The 18,593-nt window shown below is 36.1% G+C and overlaps 1 protein-coding gene across 6 annotated transcripts in view; it reads right to left on the minus strand.

Annotated features, from left to right (window-relative positions):
• The window catches only part of VSTM2A (V-set and transmembrane domain containing 2A), a 51,591-nt gene that overhangs the window by 21,034 nt on the left and 11,964 nt on the right, over nt 1–18,593 (minus strand). The window contains exon 5 of one of the 6 annotated variants that reach the window (XM_054816838.1): nt 1,385–5,631. The exons of 2 other annotated variants lie outside the window; for them this stretch is intronic. In XM_054816838.1, the coding sequence (XP_054672813.1) occupies nt 5,543–5,631 (89 nt within the window). In that variant the 3' untranslated portion in view covers nt 1,385–5,542. 3 more of the 6 variants (XM_054816839.1, XM_054816840.1, XM_054816841.1) reach the window with 3 other exon arrangements.

The raw sequence follows: 18,593 nt of genomic DNA on the forward strand, positions 1-18,593 counted from the left end.
TTCTTGCTATAATGTCAATGTAAAGGAGCATTTCAATAAATGAAAATTTCATTTGCTCCCATCTGAAGGCCCTCTGTACTGTCAGCACGATATAGTTGGAATTCAAATCCAGAGTATTTATAGCCATACGGATAAGAGCGGGTTACAATAAAACTTTAAAAGAAAATACCATGAAAAGCTTTCTTTAGATTAAAGTGTTTGTCATATTTTGAAACTTTTGAGAGATTACTAGTTTGTGATATTCTTCCAGACTGGTTTATGGCTTTAATAGTTTCCATTCCTTGTAACATTTATAACTGTATGGAAAAATATTCTGAGTTGCAAGTATTTATCATTTAAAAACTCAAACCGATCTGTCACTGGTAGTTACAGGGAAAATTTCCATATTTGTGAAACTTACAGAAGAGTCCTACCCTCAGCTGTAGGATGACAATTAACTGAGAACAATGTTAGAGCTGGGAAGTCAAGCTGAAACACAAAACACTTTATCTGTCGCTCGTTCCCCATAAACTTATGAGCAGAGATATTTTGCAGTGACAGGACACTGTAAATGTTAGGATTGTTGTTAAATGAAAATATTCTTTTTTTTTCCCCAGCTTCTTTCATAACAAAGATGACATTGTTTTGTCCTTTGTCACCTTGTAAGATGTGAGTAGTAAGAAACACAGTATTGTCTTGTTTTTCAGATTGAAGAGTTGGTAAAAAAGGAGTAGCACAAAAAGGAGAAAATGAAATAAGATTGCAATTATGCTTGACTCTCAAGAAAGCACACTTTTCTCTCTTTGCAAGTAACTTTGCCAATTGATTGTGATTCATTATGACAGACAAATTTAACTTTCTTCTTTGCTATTGTCTTCCTGTATTGCTTAGATGAAGAGCATTAAGAAAACTATGTATAATCTTTCAACTATGTGAATGTATGTGCAAACCTTATGACTGTGAAGTCAAATAAATCAATATTTAGGAAGTTCAGAACAAAAGACTGAAGCCATTTATGGTGACGTGCATTAAACAATTTACTTTGTGCTTAGTATTGTTTAGCTAAGCTAATCATGGAAGATTAACCTTTAAAAATTTATATTGCAAAGTATGTTGATCCCATTCTTGGTTCTTAATGCTTTTAGCTCTGTAAATAACATTTGACATTTACCAATAGTAATGTCATGGACAAATGTTCCCCCATCCTGCAAATAACAAAGCTTTGAATTGTTTTCTCTTCCTTTTTTTTGAGGAAAGAGTTAAAGATTGGCAGCAGCGCAATTTTTTTTTCTTTTAATGGCAATTTAAATGGTGACTTCACTGTAGATATCATTAGAAGTTAAATGTTTAACACTGAAAAATATATACAAGCATTCAGATTTTTGCAGTGGCCACTTTTTCCTCATTTTATTTGAATGAAGCAAAAATACTTTAAAGAATTCATGTGAGAACAACTGGGTTTTGGCTGTGTTCTGATTCTAAATCACAGCAGCACTGAACTACGTGCATAGGTATGAATCTCCAAGCAGTCCTGTTGCTTTTGCTGTGATGCCTCATATGTTTATACCTATTCTGATCTTTGCCTTCAGGTAGTGCTGTAATATTGAGAATAAAAAAAAGAAATAACAATAATTCATGACAGATTCAATGTTTACCATTCAAATTTTCTAGTACCTTTCTTAACAGGAGTTCTGAGGAAGAGTCAATCTTAAATTAGTCTGTCAAGCTTTTTTAAATCTATGGTCTGAGCACCCCTCTTGCTCCATAAATTTATTTGAAGAATCTACAAAAGGCAATTAAGAAAGGAAAATTCAAACATGTTATGCAGCAACTTGCATGCATGAAGTTCTAGAGATTAAAAGAATATTGGTAACCACTGAAAAGAAGGAGAATTTATGGGACAGGCTCTGTAGTAGTACTAATCCTTGATAGTAGTACAAAAGTGCTACAGATCTTTTTTCTCATGTCATACAAAAGCTGTCATTGACATTTAATGGAGTTGGAATATAATTCTTTTAGCTTCACAAGACATAACATGTCAAAGTGTGTGAGCTGCATTTAGATGGCATATACCTTCAAATACAAAAGTGTTTCATACTCACCTGTGTTTACACTTCTACTAAAACCAAAAACTGTTGGAACAATCTGAAGAAAGTCACATATGCAATAAGACCTTGGGGACACCACGTGAGAAGCACAGGTCTTGTAAATGACCACCTCCAAACTAGACTATTTTTGTAGCAAGGTTAAGGCCATTGGGCTTTGAGAGATTTTTACCTCTGCCAGATGTAAGTTGCCCTTTTAGATACATAACTCAATAGAGTTTTTAAGGATATAATTAGGCCAGTTTTTTCTCTATTACTGTTAAATCCAAACTAGAACTGGGCCAGGACAGAAAGTGGCAGTAGTTCCATTCCTATATCAAATATTATTCATAACTAAATTCTTAGGAAAAAGAGGGGCTACTGTAGCTTAATTTCATTTTTGAGATTTTCTTGGAGCTTCAGTCAGATTTTTGATTTGAAGAACGGCTGTTAAGACACAGCATAGAATTTAGAAATGCAATACTTTCTCCTGTTAGGAGATGTTGCTGCTGCATTCACACAGCTTGGCAGAAACTGTAAAACTAGGCTCTAGATCTGCAACCAGAAGGGATGGACCAGCCTCACTGAAAGAATTTGGGTTTCTTATCTTGGGAAGGTGGGAAGGAGAACAGGAGGACACCCACTGTATCCCCTTACCATCTCATGCAAGATTCAAAGGCTTTTCAAAAGTTCTACAGATTTCTTTTGTCCATTTTTTGCTGACACTGGTGAAGACCAATAGCAGATCACAATACGGCACTTTCCTTGGTAATGTCTTCTGAGTTGCTGTATCACACTAGTCCGAGTGGTCTAGAATTCTGCTTTTAATTTCAGCTGGTTCTTTAATTTTACTTCTTAGTACATAGTGATTTATATCTAAGCAGCTAACAGCATAAAGCAAAACACAGTATCAGTTTAACATAGTAATCAGAGGCCAACTTTAACAATGTGAGGTTAAATTGCTTCTGGAAAATGCCGTATGTCACTGTAGGTTGTCTATATGACTACGTGCATACACAGAATATTCATACAAGATATACGTATACAGTAAACATATTGAACACGTGTGATCTTAAGCATTTGGTTCTGGTTAAGACCAATGGAAACTGAGGTTTCTGAACTCCACACGGGAGATTCTCACAGCACCCAGTCATAATTATCTATTTCACAGGGAAAATGTAACCTTTCTTCCAGAGCTCTGAAAGTTTGGTTCCATAGGCGTGTTCAGAAAGTCAGACTTCAAAAGCTCTGGCTCTTTTTTCATTTACTTCCTCTTTGATTCATAATATTGGTTTTGATTCAGAAGACTTTAAAAGGGACTGTTTCTATTTTCTTTGTCAGTAGGCTGATAAATTGTTATTACTATGGAGCAAAACCTTTTCAATACACAATATTCCTAATGGGTCATTAATTTTATGTTCAAATAAAAGAACTTTTTCCCTTTTTCTCCTGACAGTTATTCCTGATTTGTCTGTATTAGACCAAACTTCTACTATCTTTATTACTGCTAAGACTTTTCTAAAATCAAGTAATGACTGACTATTCCCAGTCAAGCTTATAGTACAGAATGTATGGTTAAGGGAAATAAGATTTGCACAAATACGTTATCCTCTTCCAAAGCATTAGTATGTTACCCTTTGATTCTATGCTACTATTTGTTCTTTCTCTTTTGAAATTAATGCGACAAGACTTCAGACTTATGGGTACTTTGAAATAAAATATTAGTCCTGTAGGCCATGGGCTGGTGAGATATTAAACATACCTTTTTTTACTTCCTTCTACATTACTTACAAAACGAGAAGAAATCACACAGCTGACCACGCTGCAGCTACTTAATGCTGCTGTAAATAGATCGTAATAAGCATGTGGTATACATGATTGTCTGTACTCATAAATGAAAGGGTGTGGATTGTTCAGCATTAGTGGAAGGAGGGGAACAAGAAAAAAACCTTCCTGATTGCAGCTGCAAATGGCAGCAATTTTTCCTTCCTGCATTAATGAATGTAATTCATGTAATGCGTATTACTTCACTCAACAGCAAAATTCTCACATTCAGTTCCCAGACATAAAGTATTTTAATTAAGAGTATCAATGAGTAATAACAATCCACTTCCAGAAAAAGCAAAGAAGCTTCTTTGGCCATGTAGAAGGAGCTGTGATGCAAATATATTTTATCAGTGTAATAAATTCACTTTCCTAACACTCTTTAAGAAAAGAACATCCTTTAAGCCATATTCTGTCTTTTTTGTCTGTTTTCCCCTCCTAATGTTCCTTTACATGCAGTATTTGACTGCAAACCTGCATTTTACAGTCTCTAGCGATCAAATCACTTCATCCTCTATAAACATCACAAATTAAAAGAGCTTTCGGCATCTGACTCCAACACAACATACACAGAACTAAAATAATTCATTGTCTAGAGACCATAACAAATTTTAATGTGCATTTACAGAATAAACAGAGGGCTGAAAGGGGTCAAACCAGTGGAAGTGAAGGTATGTATTACAAAATCCACACAGTACTGAATTACAAACTAAAAAGTGATGTTTTGTCAAAAAAGGAAATAAAGATGTCTATTAGTGGCACGACATATAGATAATATTAAAAACTGGCTTGCATGAGGACCAAAGTATGTCTACTCTGAAGTTATATCACACAGACTGTAAGCAATTTACAGAATTTATGTTAGTTTTGCATATACAGTAGTTGCAAAATTAGAGAAAACACACTGAAATATAGAACGCACACAAAAAAAAAAGAAAAAAAGTGTATATATATATAAACCTCCACGCAATCATCAGGGGTTGGCCTAAGTCAGTAATTGCCACCATTGAACAAGAAACAAACAAAAAAAGACAGAAAAAAAACCCCACATGGGCGAAAGAATAATAATAAAAAAACCCCAAACAACTGGAAAGAAAAATATCCTCATTCGTTTTCCAAAAACAACATCCTCTAGTCTGCTTAGCTGCTTTGTAGAATTTCTTTTCTCCTTTCTATTCCTCATGCAAAAAAAAAAAAAAAAAAAGAAAGAAAAAAAGAAAAAAAGGCTTTTTGATAAAATTTGTGGGGTGTTTTATTTGGGTCGATGTTAAATCACTATGTTTTGTTTCATTATTTGGCCTCTGTTTGCTTCCAGGCTGGAACGGTTCTTTCAGCGTAGGAAACCAAATGTCATCCATGGTTAATTCTGTAATACTGATGACTTGCAGGCCAACCCCTGAGAAGTCAAGGATGAGGCTTCTCCTTGCCGAAAGAAAAGGAAACTAGGTCTTGCTGTTACAAAACGTTTGATTACATCACACCAGTTCTCTTCAAATAAAAGATCAGTGATACGCCAAAGAAAATAAGATATATCAAGAAAACATGTGGTATCCTCTTCTTTTTATAATATTTATTTATTTATTTATTTATTTTATTTTATTTTATTTAGTATTTTTGTTTGTACTTCCTGAAGAAGGTGCTCCTTGTGTAGAGATTTAGAGTACATTGGGTGCAGAGTGGTGGTTGGAGGTTAGGGTCAACTTTGCTGTCCGCTCCGTGGATTTTACAGGCGATTTGCTCTTTGCTTTAAGAAGAGAAAGTGATATTGGAAAAAGTCAGCACTTTTAGATTAAAGCAAAGCACCCTTCACAAAGCCACAAACAAGAAGCAGGACAGAAAGTCCATGGCTTGTAGCTATCCTCGCACCTGCGGAAGAAGTTATAAGATATTCGCTCATCTTGCAGATTTCCAATGCTCCTTATAAGGCTGTTTTAAACACATACATTTATATATTTAATTAGCTCGCCAGGTTGGCTCTGGTGCCCATGAATGTCTTGGCATGCACTGCAAATAACAACACATACAAAGTATTTCAGTCCCAGGGAGGTTTTTTTTGTTTTGCTTTGCTTTTGTTTCTTGTCTGTCTTTTTAAACAACGTTATCCAGTGAAACCGTATACCAAGAGGAACAAACCCAAACACCTTCCACCTCAGAGTGCTCTTTACAATATCATTTCCAGCATCACATCATTGCCAACAAAAGTGTCATCTAGTGGCTAAAGACTGTTGTAAAACAGAGGAGATGATAGTGGCAAATTGCTGAGCTATTTACAAGGGGGAAACAGAATGCTAAAAGTTTTGGAGTATTTATTTTTGAGAAATTATATTTTCCCAGATTTTTTTTTCTTTTTGAAGAACTGTGAAAACAATGGTACATATCATTATTTCTAAAAACATGACTTTATATTTGAAGTACGTTATCAGAATAAAAACATCCAGCACTAGATTAATTAAACTGAAATGTTTGCACACCAAAGACATGAGTATTTAGATGTCATACATACCAAGTCTCAGTGCTTGATAACTCCCTGTATCATAAAGAATTACACTCAGAATTTGAAACATATTACTTGAGGTGAAAACCATAAATTTAATTTGGTTACACTATGAATAAAAGTTCCAATTGTAACAGGTTAATGCATGATTAATAGATTTTATATCTCTGTTGTATACTTGAAAAGGATGAATGTTATTGATGGTTACAGGCATCAATTCTATAACAAAGTAATAATGGTTTTATAAGCATTCCATAATAATGCTGGACTTTTAATAACTGGTTATTTTTTAAATATCTATTAATCATGTATAAGCTATTTTTTTTAAAAGAATTTAATATTAAACTGAATGCTGGATTCCATTGCAGCCCCTGAAAGCACATTTATCTTCTCATCAAGGATATACACAATGAAAGCAAAAATAACTCAAGGCAAACGCTCATTTTTTAAAGTTTTCAGATGTTTATCAGGAAAACATTTCTCTGCATCTGCTAACTATGTTTATAAGTGTAGCAAGTATTTCTATTCCTGTCTTTAGTATTCTTTTCCCTTCAAAAATGGGGATTAAACTAAATCCCACACCTCTGAACATTGGTTCCTTTTGTAAATAGATGGTGTGAGACATTGCATACATAGGAGTTGCCGTAAAAGACACTTCATCCTGTCACATGCACCAGAACTTCTAAGTAACAGTGATATTTCAATTATCCATGTGTGAACTGAATTTCTAAATGAATATGAACTTTTAAAAGGAAACATAAAGGTATTACTAAGACTTTCAAAGACGTCCAAGGGAACTCTGACCTGAGTTCCTGTTGAACGTTGACAGGAGTGGGAAGCCTACTTTTCCCTTGCCCATCTGATAATGCGGGCCTGCCTGTACTACACTGCAGTAGTTTGCTGGGCTTCTCGGAGCGCTTGTTCTGTATTAGGAACAAGCAAGCACACAAGCAAAACAGCTGTAACTTCTTCCTGTAGGTTGTTCTCATACAGGTAGTATTTACAAGCTTGCGCCCAAGGGTCGAGTTGAATTTCTGATTTTGGTTTTATTGCAGCATGGCTTTGTTCTCTCTTTATATAAAGTGTAAAATTTATCATCTGACAGAGTTTTACAAAGGCTTTTCTTTCCCTAACTAGGTTAGCAGAACTTAGAACCTTTGTTAGTGTTAGATCATTTCATGAGGTATTGAATTATTTTCACTCGTTTTATTCCATTTAAATATTTTGTCGATTGAACTAGAGAAATACACTGCTCAAGACAATTCTGAAGAGGTCTTTAGAGATACATTTCCTCTGCAATATAACGCAAATAAGGATAAATACTCAGAAGAGTCTCATGGATATTTTTAAAAGAGCTTTTTAAACAATTAATGGCATTATAATTTGAGAATTTGAAAGCTGTAACGTGTGGAAGAGAAACAGTATGATACAAAGTGAGTTTCACTTAAGCTATTTCACAGTGGGAAAAGCAGCACAATAATATTTTCAGGCAAAGCATTCTTTGCTTTTTGTTTTCTTTTGCCTTTTTACAACATGACATCTGTAGGTCCCCAAATTAGGGCTCATATACTGCATACACATGATAACTTTTTTGTTTCTAATCTTCAGTCTCTGTATAAATCATGACCTCCCTCCAGTTCATATAACGTGTTCTACATGAATGTTCTTCTCTAAACACCAAGTTTGTTTTTCTTTATCTTGCCAGGGATTTAGGTTAGAGTAGATGCAGCAAGTACAAGCTAAAGCAATACTGAACACATGAGAAAAAATTAAGGGAAATAGAACTAAAGCAATTTCAGCTTCTAGGTGAAGAAAGAGGACGTTAGAATTGTTGGAAATCACTGTCATAAACAGTGTCCTCTGCATGGTTTGGGAAACTGATTAGTATATCCTAATGTCATATCAGGGCTCTATTTACTGGCTTAATAGTTTCCAAAATGCTGTTTAACCCAAACTGAAACATTTTCAGTAATATATCACCCCCGATAAAATTGACTTGCAATCTACAGTGACATATATGACTATTAGGTGCACTGTCATCTTTTCAGTGATTCTTTATGAAATACAGTTGGAATTTAAATATACTCAGTTGTTTGGTTTGGGGGTTTTGGGGGGTTTTTTGTGTTTGCTTGTTGGTTTTGTTTTTCTTTTTTCCTTTTTTTTTTTTTTTTCCTGGAGATGTGTAAAAGAACTATAATCGTTCTCTCATGAACCCAAGTATTTCTTTAGATTTTAGAAGGGTGAAAGCTGCAAATGTAGAGTAATAACATAGCAAAACCAAAAGCAGCCTTTTTAGATTTTTTTTCTTTTTCTGTTCTGACATATTTACTCATATTCTATTATTTTGGTTTCCAAGGCATAAGCAACCAGAAACAGTCAGAAATTTCCATTTTGACTGTGAATCTAAAAGTCATAGGGTGTTTAAATCAGAGATTTAGTTTCACTATTTTTAGACTTAAGTCAGAGATGAAGCACAGATCAGAATCCAAATCCAAATGTCTTGAAAATACAGATTATCCAGATTCAGAGTTTTCATGCAGATGTGGTTTTGGTGTATAGTTCAGACCAGGACTTAAATAGTAGCACTGGAACTGTGAGCACGGTAATACAAGTAAAAACCTGTCATTCAGGCTGTGGATTTGCTAAATCGATTACTCATTTCCCCACCATTTCTAACATTATTTTCTAATTAGCATAATGAGAGCTAAAAGAAATTTTATTGCAGGTCAAGAACACTGGGCAAAGCTGGACTACAATTATGTTACCCTCAGAGACAGTAACTGGGATGAAGAATGGTAGTATGTATGCATATATTATTTCCACATTATTAGTTAAACTCTACTTGATGTGTGGGTCAGGGATTCTCACGTTTTGATCTATCAGTCACTGGGATCCAGTTAAATTCTTTGTATGAGATGTAAATGCCCACGTGTTGTCTTTTGTTTCCTGCCACTGACATATGTCCAAATGAGCAAATGTCCATGAAATACTCAGCTTTCTCCTGTAAACAAATGCTGTATTGCCAAAGGCATGTGATCATGAGATAAGTTTCTGTGCAACAGCATGAAAGAGTAGTTCATGCCATTAAACTCTTTGAAACTGTGATTTATTCAAATATGTGGTTTACTTAAATGCTAGGAAAGCAGAAAGAAAACAATAGTGATAAATAATTGTCATCTTAGTGTTTAAAATAATAAGATAATCTCTGTCACAAATGCTGAACCATATTTCATGACTCATAGGATATGGACAAAAGAGCTAAACATCAATTTTGTTCTGTCAATGAGATAAATTTTAGGGCATCTAAGTATAAAATAAAGCCAGCAGAAGTTATAAATTGTTAGTATACCCTAACTGAACAAAAAACGGTTACTCATTGCATGCCTGAATGACTATAATCCCTTGCTTTCAGTAAGATATTGATCAGACAAAATTTGTGTAAAAATACTTGGGACTTTAGGTCGCAAGCAATGAAAATCAAATGCTGGTTTCATAATTTTGCCCATTATTTTTCACAACTGAACAAAACACTGATTTGTAACCTAAGCAGTTGCCTCAGACCCTACAGTTTTAGCATCCCTATTTGTAAAAGTACCTTACATTGTTAACCACCTTGGGTCTCAAGCAGTTTGCATCTTCAAGAGTTGAAGTTTAGCAAGTTTGGCATTCATTGTGCTTGCTAAGGTTTGGGAGGTCTCTGGGATGTAATAGCCTCCTGCACTCTGAGCCTCAATACCAGTCAGAGCCTCTGAAAGCCGCATTCTTACAGTTATCCTTGCAAGGAGTAGTGTATCATCATATAAATAACAGAACAAATCTGTGAATTCAACAGCACAGCTTTAATATTTTACTAAACATGTAAGTTTAGTGAGGGTATCCTTCAGTTTCTTTCATTTACTAGGACACTGATCACAAGGGAAGACTAATGCCTGAGTAGAGTCCTGATTTTGTGCTGACCAGTACAGGAGAAATATAGTCATTCACACAAAAGTCCATCTTAAATTCTCTGTATGTATTACCTGATGCCAAAATATATATGGGGGATATATATTCAGCTTGTGCTGAAATGAGTTAATTTTGTTGTACTACTGGTTTCTGAAATCACAGAGGTGTTGAAACCTTGGAAGTTTCATTTTTCAGGAATTCGTGCTGATATTTTCCATCCTTAGGTGCCTGGTTTGCTGTTTTGCAACACTAGGCTTTGCTTTTATAGTGTTAGATTTGAAATAGCCTTCTTGTCAGCCACAGTTGAAAACACATGAAATCATAATTTTGCATTATTTCCATGTAAAGTAAGTAAAGGTTCTTGAAATAGCTGCCTTAATTTTACTGGGAATATTAATGAACCATAAGATTTATTGGAAGATGTTTGCAGTTTTATATCCCTAAAGATAGGTGAAACCAACTATGGTTTATTTTATTTGAAGTTTTATATGAATATGTCTCACACAGGTTTTAAATAAATAGATTCTTCCTCTCTGGCTACCATTTGCTATTGGTTTTATTTCTCTGAATTGCAGAAATCACAGTTACCTGTAGCTCTTCTATACCACTGGAATATATACCCACACTCAGGAAGAAAATTTCCCTTCCACAAAAATAAGGTCCCCCTTTCCCTCCTCAGGGAAATTACGTCTCATGTGTTTTAAGGTTCAGTCACCTGTGCTTGATTTTGGGGAACTGAATGACAAAAACCAAATGGTATCATATTCAAGCCTCCTAATGTGGACATTTTTGCTTAGGCTTCCAATCCATCTTTCTCCATTGGCTGTACAGTAGTCAGCCTACCATAGTGTGAATTTTTCATCACTGTCTTGGGCAAATATACCATGCAGGGCAAATGAATACATCTTACACACCAGAAGAAAAGTTCTGAATTTATCTCTTTTTTTTTTTTTTTTTTTTTTTTGAAGAAAACTGCTGCTTCCAAATTGATAGAAATTTAGAATAGGCTATGCATTTAATTTCCCTGAAGCCTACTTAGGCTTTGTGTCCAGCATGTAGCTCTGTTCATCTGCTGTGTGTTCATTTTCTGCCAGTGATACCCAGAAGAGCAGGTGAGGAAGAGGGATGGGATCCTAGATGATTATTCCCTAGCTTTCACTAGGTAAGGCTCCCAGGCGAACAGAGGTGTTCAGTCCTGTCACAGGGCAAAAGAAAGTGACAATATTCCAATTCTGAGTAGAGAAGAGAATGCTGCCAGAGGTTTGAGCCACAATAACACCTGGAGCTCTTTCTGGGCTAAGGCAGGTCACAGCCTTTAGCTTGCTGCCAGCTACACCTAAAGCCATGTTCTAATGCAAACCTGAGATCGAAATACTTGGGAGAGAGAAAACCTGAGCAGACTTCAAATATAGGTAGCGTGTAGTAAAATGATGCTTGGCTTCAGGCAGTGGTCCAGAATAAGTCATAGTAAATTATAAAAGGACAATAGATAGCAGTATGAAGGGAGAAAGAAAGAAGAGTGGGACTTTGAATGACTTCTGTAATTTCACAATGCCAGGATGGACAGAAGTAGAATTACGGGTACACTGGTGTGAACAGACATGGGATTTTACATTCAGGCCACTTTCTACATCATCCCTTACCTCAAGCCATACCTAAGGAAACATTTAAATCTTGTTCTTCCCCTGAAATGTATCTGAGAGTCATGGATTTCTTTTTAATTCTTCAAACAGTGCTCTTGTTATCTCTCATTCTTTAACCCCTTGACCAGAACCAGACTTCCTAATTGGGCCTTCATGAAGAAGCTAAAATGGTCTCTAATGTCATTCTCAAAGATGCAAATGAGATCATCAAAATGATGACCTTGAACAGGCAGTAGGGAGGGGTGAGATCCATAAACATGTAACTGAAATGGGAAGTGCATCAACATTTATAGATTTTCATACTGTTCTGATGAAAATAGCCAAAAATTACTGTTGAGTTTGAACACTCAAGGAACACTTTCAGGAAGACGAACTGGATACTGTAGATGGCTTAGTCCACCTCTAGTGTAATTTTTGTGCTCTCCTATGTCCTTTATCCTGTAATTCACAACTTCCATTCTCATCAGTGCATTTCCTTCCTGTTTCTTATGTAGCTTTGTTTAAATTGTATTAATAAGTAGTTCAGGACTAAATAATATCTTACATACTAGCATGATTAGGAAATCCTGATACAGTTTTGCATTGGCTTCATGAGTGTAATTTGTTTCTGTAGCAGTCATCCTAAGTTTTGTTCAAGTGCTTATGCTTCTTGAAAACTTATTTAGGCTGTTTTGGTCTGAAAATGAGTCTAGCTATCTGGACAGACTATCCCGTCAAAAATTCAGCTTCTGGAATTTTAATTCCCCTAGCATTATTTTCATGTGATACTCTCATAAACAAGTTTAGAATAGTCAAGTAGCAGTAAGTTAGATACCCATTCAGTGAAATGTAGATGAATTGTCTCTGTGGGTGATATGTGGGGTAGACCATGTCAGAGTCAAAATGATTTTTGAACCTAAGGCATATAGCTTTCAGCATTAGATATACCCAGAAACATACTCCTCCTTCTAGCAGCTTAAAACTTTGGGGTTTTTTGTCATCAGCCACCTCAAATTTCATGTGTTCAGCCAAGGATATAGTGAGTTCTTGATGTCTTTGAATTGTTTAGTGGCTGTACAACTATGACTACTTCCATCACTATATATTTATTTTATTGTGGAAGACTTTTTGTCTTGATACTCACAAACTTCCCTGATGACTTTCTTGTCTTAGGAGAATAACATTCTGCCTACCTGGGGCTTTCAGTCACAAATGTTCAGGCATCAGCCATTTGTAGTAGATTCCCTAATTCTCTTCCTCCCTTCAGTTGGTTTTTGAGCCTGCAAAGTTTTTAAAGTTTTTTTTTGTTGGTGGGTTTGTGTTGTGGGTTTTTTCTTTACATTGAATATCTCTTCACATGTGTAAGTAATGCATTGACTTCAGCTGTTTCTATTTCAGTGAGAAAGTACTTTTTTGGAAAAGGGTTGCCAAGAGAGGTGTTTCCAAATGGTCTGTGGAAGACCAGTGTTAGCTATTTAAATAAAACTAGTGTGAGAAGCAGTCCAGTATCCGGTGCCCACTGTGACAGTTAGAAGCTGAGGGAAAGGGGGGCAAGCTCAAGCAAATTCAGGCCCTAAATTGGTTAATTGGTATTGTTTGAGAACCACTGGCAGCATGCTTTATGACTACTCTTATCAGCACTGGGCACCTTTCTCTCTCATCCTGTCCCTGAAAATTGTGGATATAAAATGTCTTAGACTTTTTTTAATGTGTGGCAGAAAAATATATAAACCAGTGGATTTCTATTTGTCTGTATGAAATGGCTGATTCCAAAGCAAATGTAGTTTTTTGTGACCGTCCTGTGGTAACCCATCCTCATCCATTTACATGTATATAGTTATGCCCCTGAATGAAGGCAGGAACTTAGGCTATTAAAAAAAATTTATTCTTATATTGACTCTTTTGTTAGTAACCAGCTTCTGCTGTTGTAACTAAACATGGCTCCAGCACAAATTGCTCAGCATTTTTGTAATATATATAAATGTGTATATATTTGATACATGCTACATTGTAATTAAAATGTTAACAGAGCCATTTCTGAAAGATACCATAAAGTTGCAACAAGAGTTTTATCTGAAGAAAAATAGAATATAACTTGTCTTTTTCCTCCTGTGCTTTTTGTATCCTGTTCATCCTTTCATCTATCAGAAAAAAATGTTAAGTGGGATGATACTTAATATTACTCTATCATCTTCAACAGCACTGTCATACCAAGAAAAACATATACAAGGATGGTTATTATAACACAGACAGAAGGAAAATTATCATTCTTTGTAAATATTTCAGCATGAGATATTGAATCCCTTTTCTCGCTTTTCACACCTGACACTGCTTAGGCTTATGTTTGACATACAGTCAACCTGATCTCCTTCTATTTATATCATTTATATAAGAGCTATTTTTGTGGAACCCATCTAAGCTCCCATCTATCTGTACCCATCCGACTGGATGAGTCTGTTTTCTTCTGTCTGATTCCTAGATGGTAAGTGTTTTGAGGCAGGGACCATTCTTCTGATCCTTTGTTTGCCGGGTGGATAATGCAGTTGTTATAGAGATTAGAACAATGCCTCTAACTAAGAGAACATACCTCTGTCTAAGGGCTATGACTCACGAGCTCTTAATGGTTTTAGCTGGAGCAGTTTAAGATGATAGTGCCTCCATCTCTCTACCTCCCCCTCTTATGGAAATTAAACCCCAGTAGTAGGAGTGATAGAAGCAAACCCCATGCCATCTCTTCATCTATCTCAATTCAACAACCCGATGTTTTAGTTTATCAGCTGTCAAAGAGGCTTAATTTAATGATCAACACTGTGAACTGGGGGAGCTGAGGAGCAGGCACCTATTTCCTTCTACCATCCAAGTTTGGGGCAATAACTTCTGAATGGGACAAGACAGAGACTTTGGGTGGCAACATTTTGAACTGTAAGAACTAAATCAGAGTTCACAAGTCAAAGCCTTCACCCTTGCTGTTACTGTGATATGAATAAAAAAATACAGTGTTATCACCCCTACAACCACGGTGCACTAGTTCAAAAATGGTGGATTGTGAGAGTGAAGCTTGAACTATTTGTGCCAAATCCTGTATTAATTCTATCATCTCCTTCACATTCTATATTGTTGATTTTTTCTACTTTTATTTATTTTTTTTTTTACCTTTCTCATTACAGTTCTGAGATGTGGGATCAATCATAATCATGAAATGTCATTCATTGTTATTCAAAGGCTCTTCAGGTATAAGATGGTCACTGATCAGTACATATTTTATGTATATGAATAGTTCAACAGAGTACAAAATAGGTAACTGACCTGTTATTTTGGCAGTTTCAGACAGACACAATGCTATGTAGCCATATTCTCAAACAGTATTATTCTACTAAAGGGCTTTGTACCATCTGAATGTCTAGCTCCACAAGACCTACTGCTGCTTCTTGGCTTCATAATTGATTTATTATTGCTCCTTCACAAAACATCTTGCCTTTTTAATTTTCTTTTTTCAGTTGCACAGAATGAACTGGAGACGGATAGACCATCTTCTGTAGTCTTGTAGAAGTCACTTTTATAGTCATTATAGCCCTAGAGCTGTGATTTGGTGGCCAAAAGCCTCAGTCATTGTCACAGGCAACAGCAGCAGCTGAGGGTATAACAGCAGTAGAAATAGAACTGGCAGCAGAATTAGCATCCAGATTTGCTATCTGTATTTTTGTTGCTGTTGATGAACACAGATCGTACGTATGAAGCACCGGGAATGCTGGCTGTGGTAGTTAGCTTTCACATTTTTTATTCTTCTCAGCACATTAGGCAGCTTTGTTCCAAAACAGTAGCATTTGTCAGTAGGTGAGGGAACAAACTTCAGTGAGGTGGAGCAGACTGGAACACCCCCACACAGACAGGATAGCAAGTTGCACTGCCAGAAACTATGACGGCAACTTCCTTACAGTAAGGTAAAATGAAGGGTTTGGGGCAGAGTCTTCTCTTTACAAGGCCAGCGTAAAGATCATCAGCTGCTCTTCAAATGACATCCAGCTTTATCATCAGCAAAGCAGGATTAATTGATTATTACTGTACCTGTTAAGAAGGTTTATGTGTCTGGAATATCTTTGAATAATCTCATGAATTATTTAATCAAATGGAAAATCCCTGTCCAGAGAATAAGAAAATACTAAGTGTTGAACTTTCGAGCCAGTACGGCCTAATGTTTCAAGGATAAACACTAGAAAAAAGTTGATCAAAGTTAAAGAAAAAAACACACAAAAAACCCTGAAGCAACAAAACCTACCAACAACAATGCCCCCTCCCCTTGAATCTGAATGAGCTGAAAATAGCAGTTTTCAGGTATTTTCCTTCTCTTCATTCTGCTCCCAGACAGCTTCACTGTCCTAAACTTCTTTAGATGGCAGAAGCTGGTAAAGCTTAGATTCTTCTTATAATTCACTGTCACTTTATGAGTAGGAGATAATTCATCTTCATCCTCAAGCCTGAGCCAAATTTTTTGCTATTGTAAATTAATGCCATTCAGCAGAGTGGTATCCATTCCAACCAGCAGATAATTCTACCCATTCTTTTTAATTTTAAGTGATGCAAAGGATTTTCATAATGAAGTAGGGTACCATAGACAGGAAACTTCCTGCTTCCCATCTGAAACAAGTGAACAATGTCCTCTGCTTTGCTGTACATGTGTCAAGTAACAAATGAGTTGTGTTCTGAAGCAAGGAAATCCCATCAGTTATTTCAAGAGCAGGCCCTGTCACATATGCTGCAATCTCTGATGACCCAGTGCAAGCTGCCTGATTGTGTAGCAATGAAAAGCAATTTGAGTGAGCTGACAAACAACTCATAAACAGCTTTTTTTCCTTCCTGTTTTTCTTTTCTTCCTTTCTTTTCTTCTCTTTCTTTAATAACTGTGTGGCCCATCTGCAATCTTTCCAGTGGTTAATTACCAAAGGAAGTTATATCAGGCATGTAGAACAGAATGACTGTGATTCTGCTACTCAGGAAACTCCTGTGGGTTCCCCTACCAGATCTTTATACATCATTTTTGTTCTTAAGGTGAGGTAAGTCTGAAAGTTTCATTTTTAAATAGCTAAAAGAAAGGAAGAGACGTGATTAAGTGCATACATAGCAACAGCAGATGGACAATGAAATATACTGGTAAGGTAACTAAAAGAATAGGAAATATTTCAGTATACACGTGTGTAGACAAAAAACGATCTAGATGGAGAAAGGGCAAAATGATTTTCTTAAACTTTGTGCATTTAGTTCCCGCTGTGTCTGTCCTCACTGTTTCTGGATTGGCTTCATAGGAGGAAAATACGTAGTGCAGCATCCAAAGACAGTTTTCCATGTTTTCATGCATACAACCTGTATCGTATCTGAAAAAGCAACTGCTCAAGAGTAGTGCAGGCTATGTTTGAATAATAAAAATGGAAATCTGCCATGGAGTCCCCTTTCCTGTAGCAAGCTGTTTCTCATCTGCCATTACATGTTTTCTCAAATTCCCTTTTACCTCTGCCTCTGATTAGCTAAGGTTATTTAACATTTCTTTCCAAACACCATCACTTTTACAGGTATATGAGTTTCAGTGGAGATATCATATGTTTAAGGACAGAATCCATTATTATCTCAACAAATCTGAGAAGACCATGATTTTCTTCTATGATTCAGTATTAGTGCTTAACCAGGGGAATAACTAAGGATGAAAATAATATTTCAGATTTCAGAGAGGATATGTTTGAAACTAAGCATACCCAGTACTCAGTCTGGCATGGGCATGTGGGATTGAACAACTGCTAAAACTTGTAGAACAAACAAACTGAACACGTATTGGTTGGTGAGTGCTTTCTCTTCTTGGTTCCTGAACCTGTGTTTTTGTAAGAGGAACAGAAATGAATGGAAAGGTGACAGTGGTGTAGTATCAGCGACTGGCAATGGCAGTGAGGGATGGCTACAAAAAGTAGATACCATTTTGCTTGTGACAGAAGTTAGAACTGCAGATCCACAGAAAGCAACTTGTTCATTATTGGGTTCATTTGGACTAAACACTAGGAACAGGAGTTTAAATACTTGTATTCAAATATAAGAAATTAAGATGTGGGTCTTTTGAAAGAAACATAAGGCAGTAGTGAGTTCATTCTGCATTTGAAATCCTGGCCTAAAAACCAAGGGGTTAGCTGCTAGTAAGACCTTGATTTGTCAATTAAGTTATTTGGAGCAGATTAGCACTTCTCAGAAGATCCTTACAGTTTCAAGGTCAAAAACTAACTCGCTAATAGGGCTACATCAATTAACATCGTTAGAATTTATCGCATTATTTCAGAGAAGGTAAAAAAGTGGAGTGGCTTCATTTCAGGAAGAGAGAACCAAAGTGTAAGGTTCAAGTAAAGCAGAGATTGTGGTATACACAGGTGTAAAATGGTGCATCATCTTTTTTTGCAAGAATATCTGAGAATGGCTGAATAAGGTTCAGAATAAGAAGAACAAAACTCTCATTTGGCTTTTGCTTTAGTCCTACAGAAACAGAGGCTTGACTTTTTGCTGTGCAACAATCACAGTAACGGTTGGTGCCTCCCAGAGTTATGGGTACTCACAGTTTCTAAAACATCAGCTGCTAAAGCCAAAGTCTTTCTTTTAGTGAAGAAAGCAGTAATG

Source organism: Grus americana, chromosome 2, assembly GCF_028858705.1.
Source record: "Grus americana isolate bGruAme1 chromosome 2, bGruAme1.mat, whole genome shotgun sequence".
Taxonomy (NCBI): Eukaryota; Metazoa; Chordata; class Aves; order Gruiformes; family Gruidae; genus Grus; species Grus americana.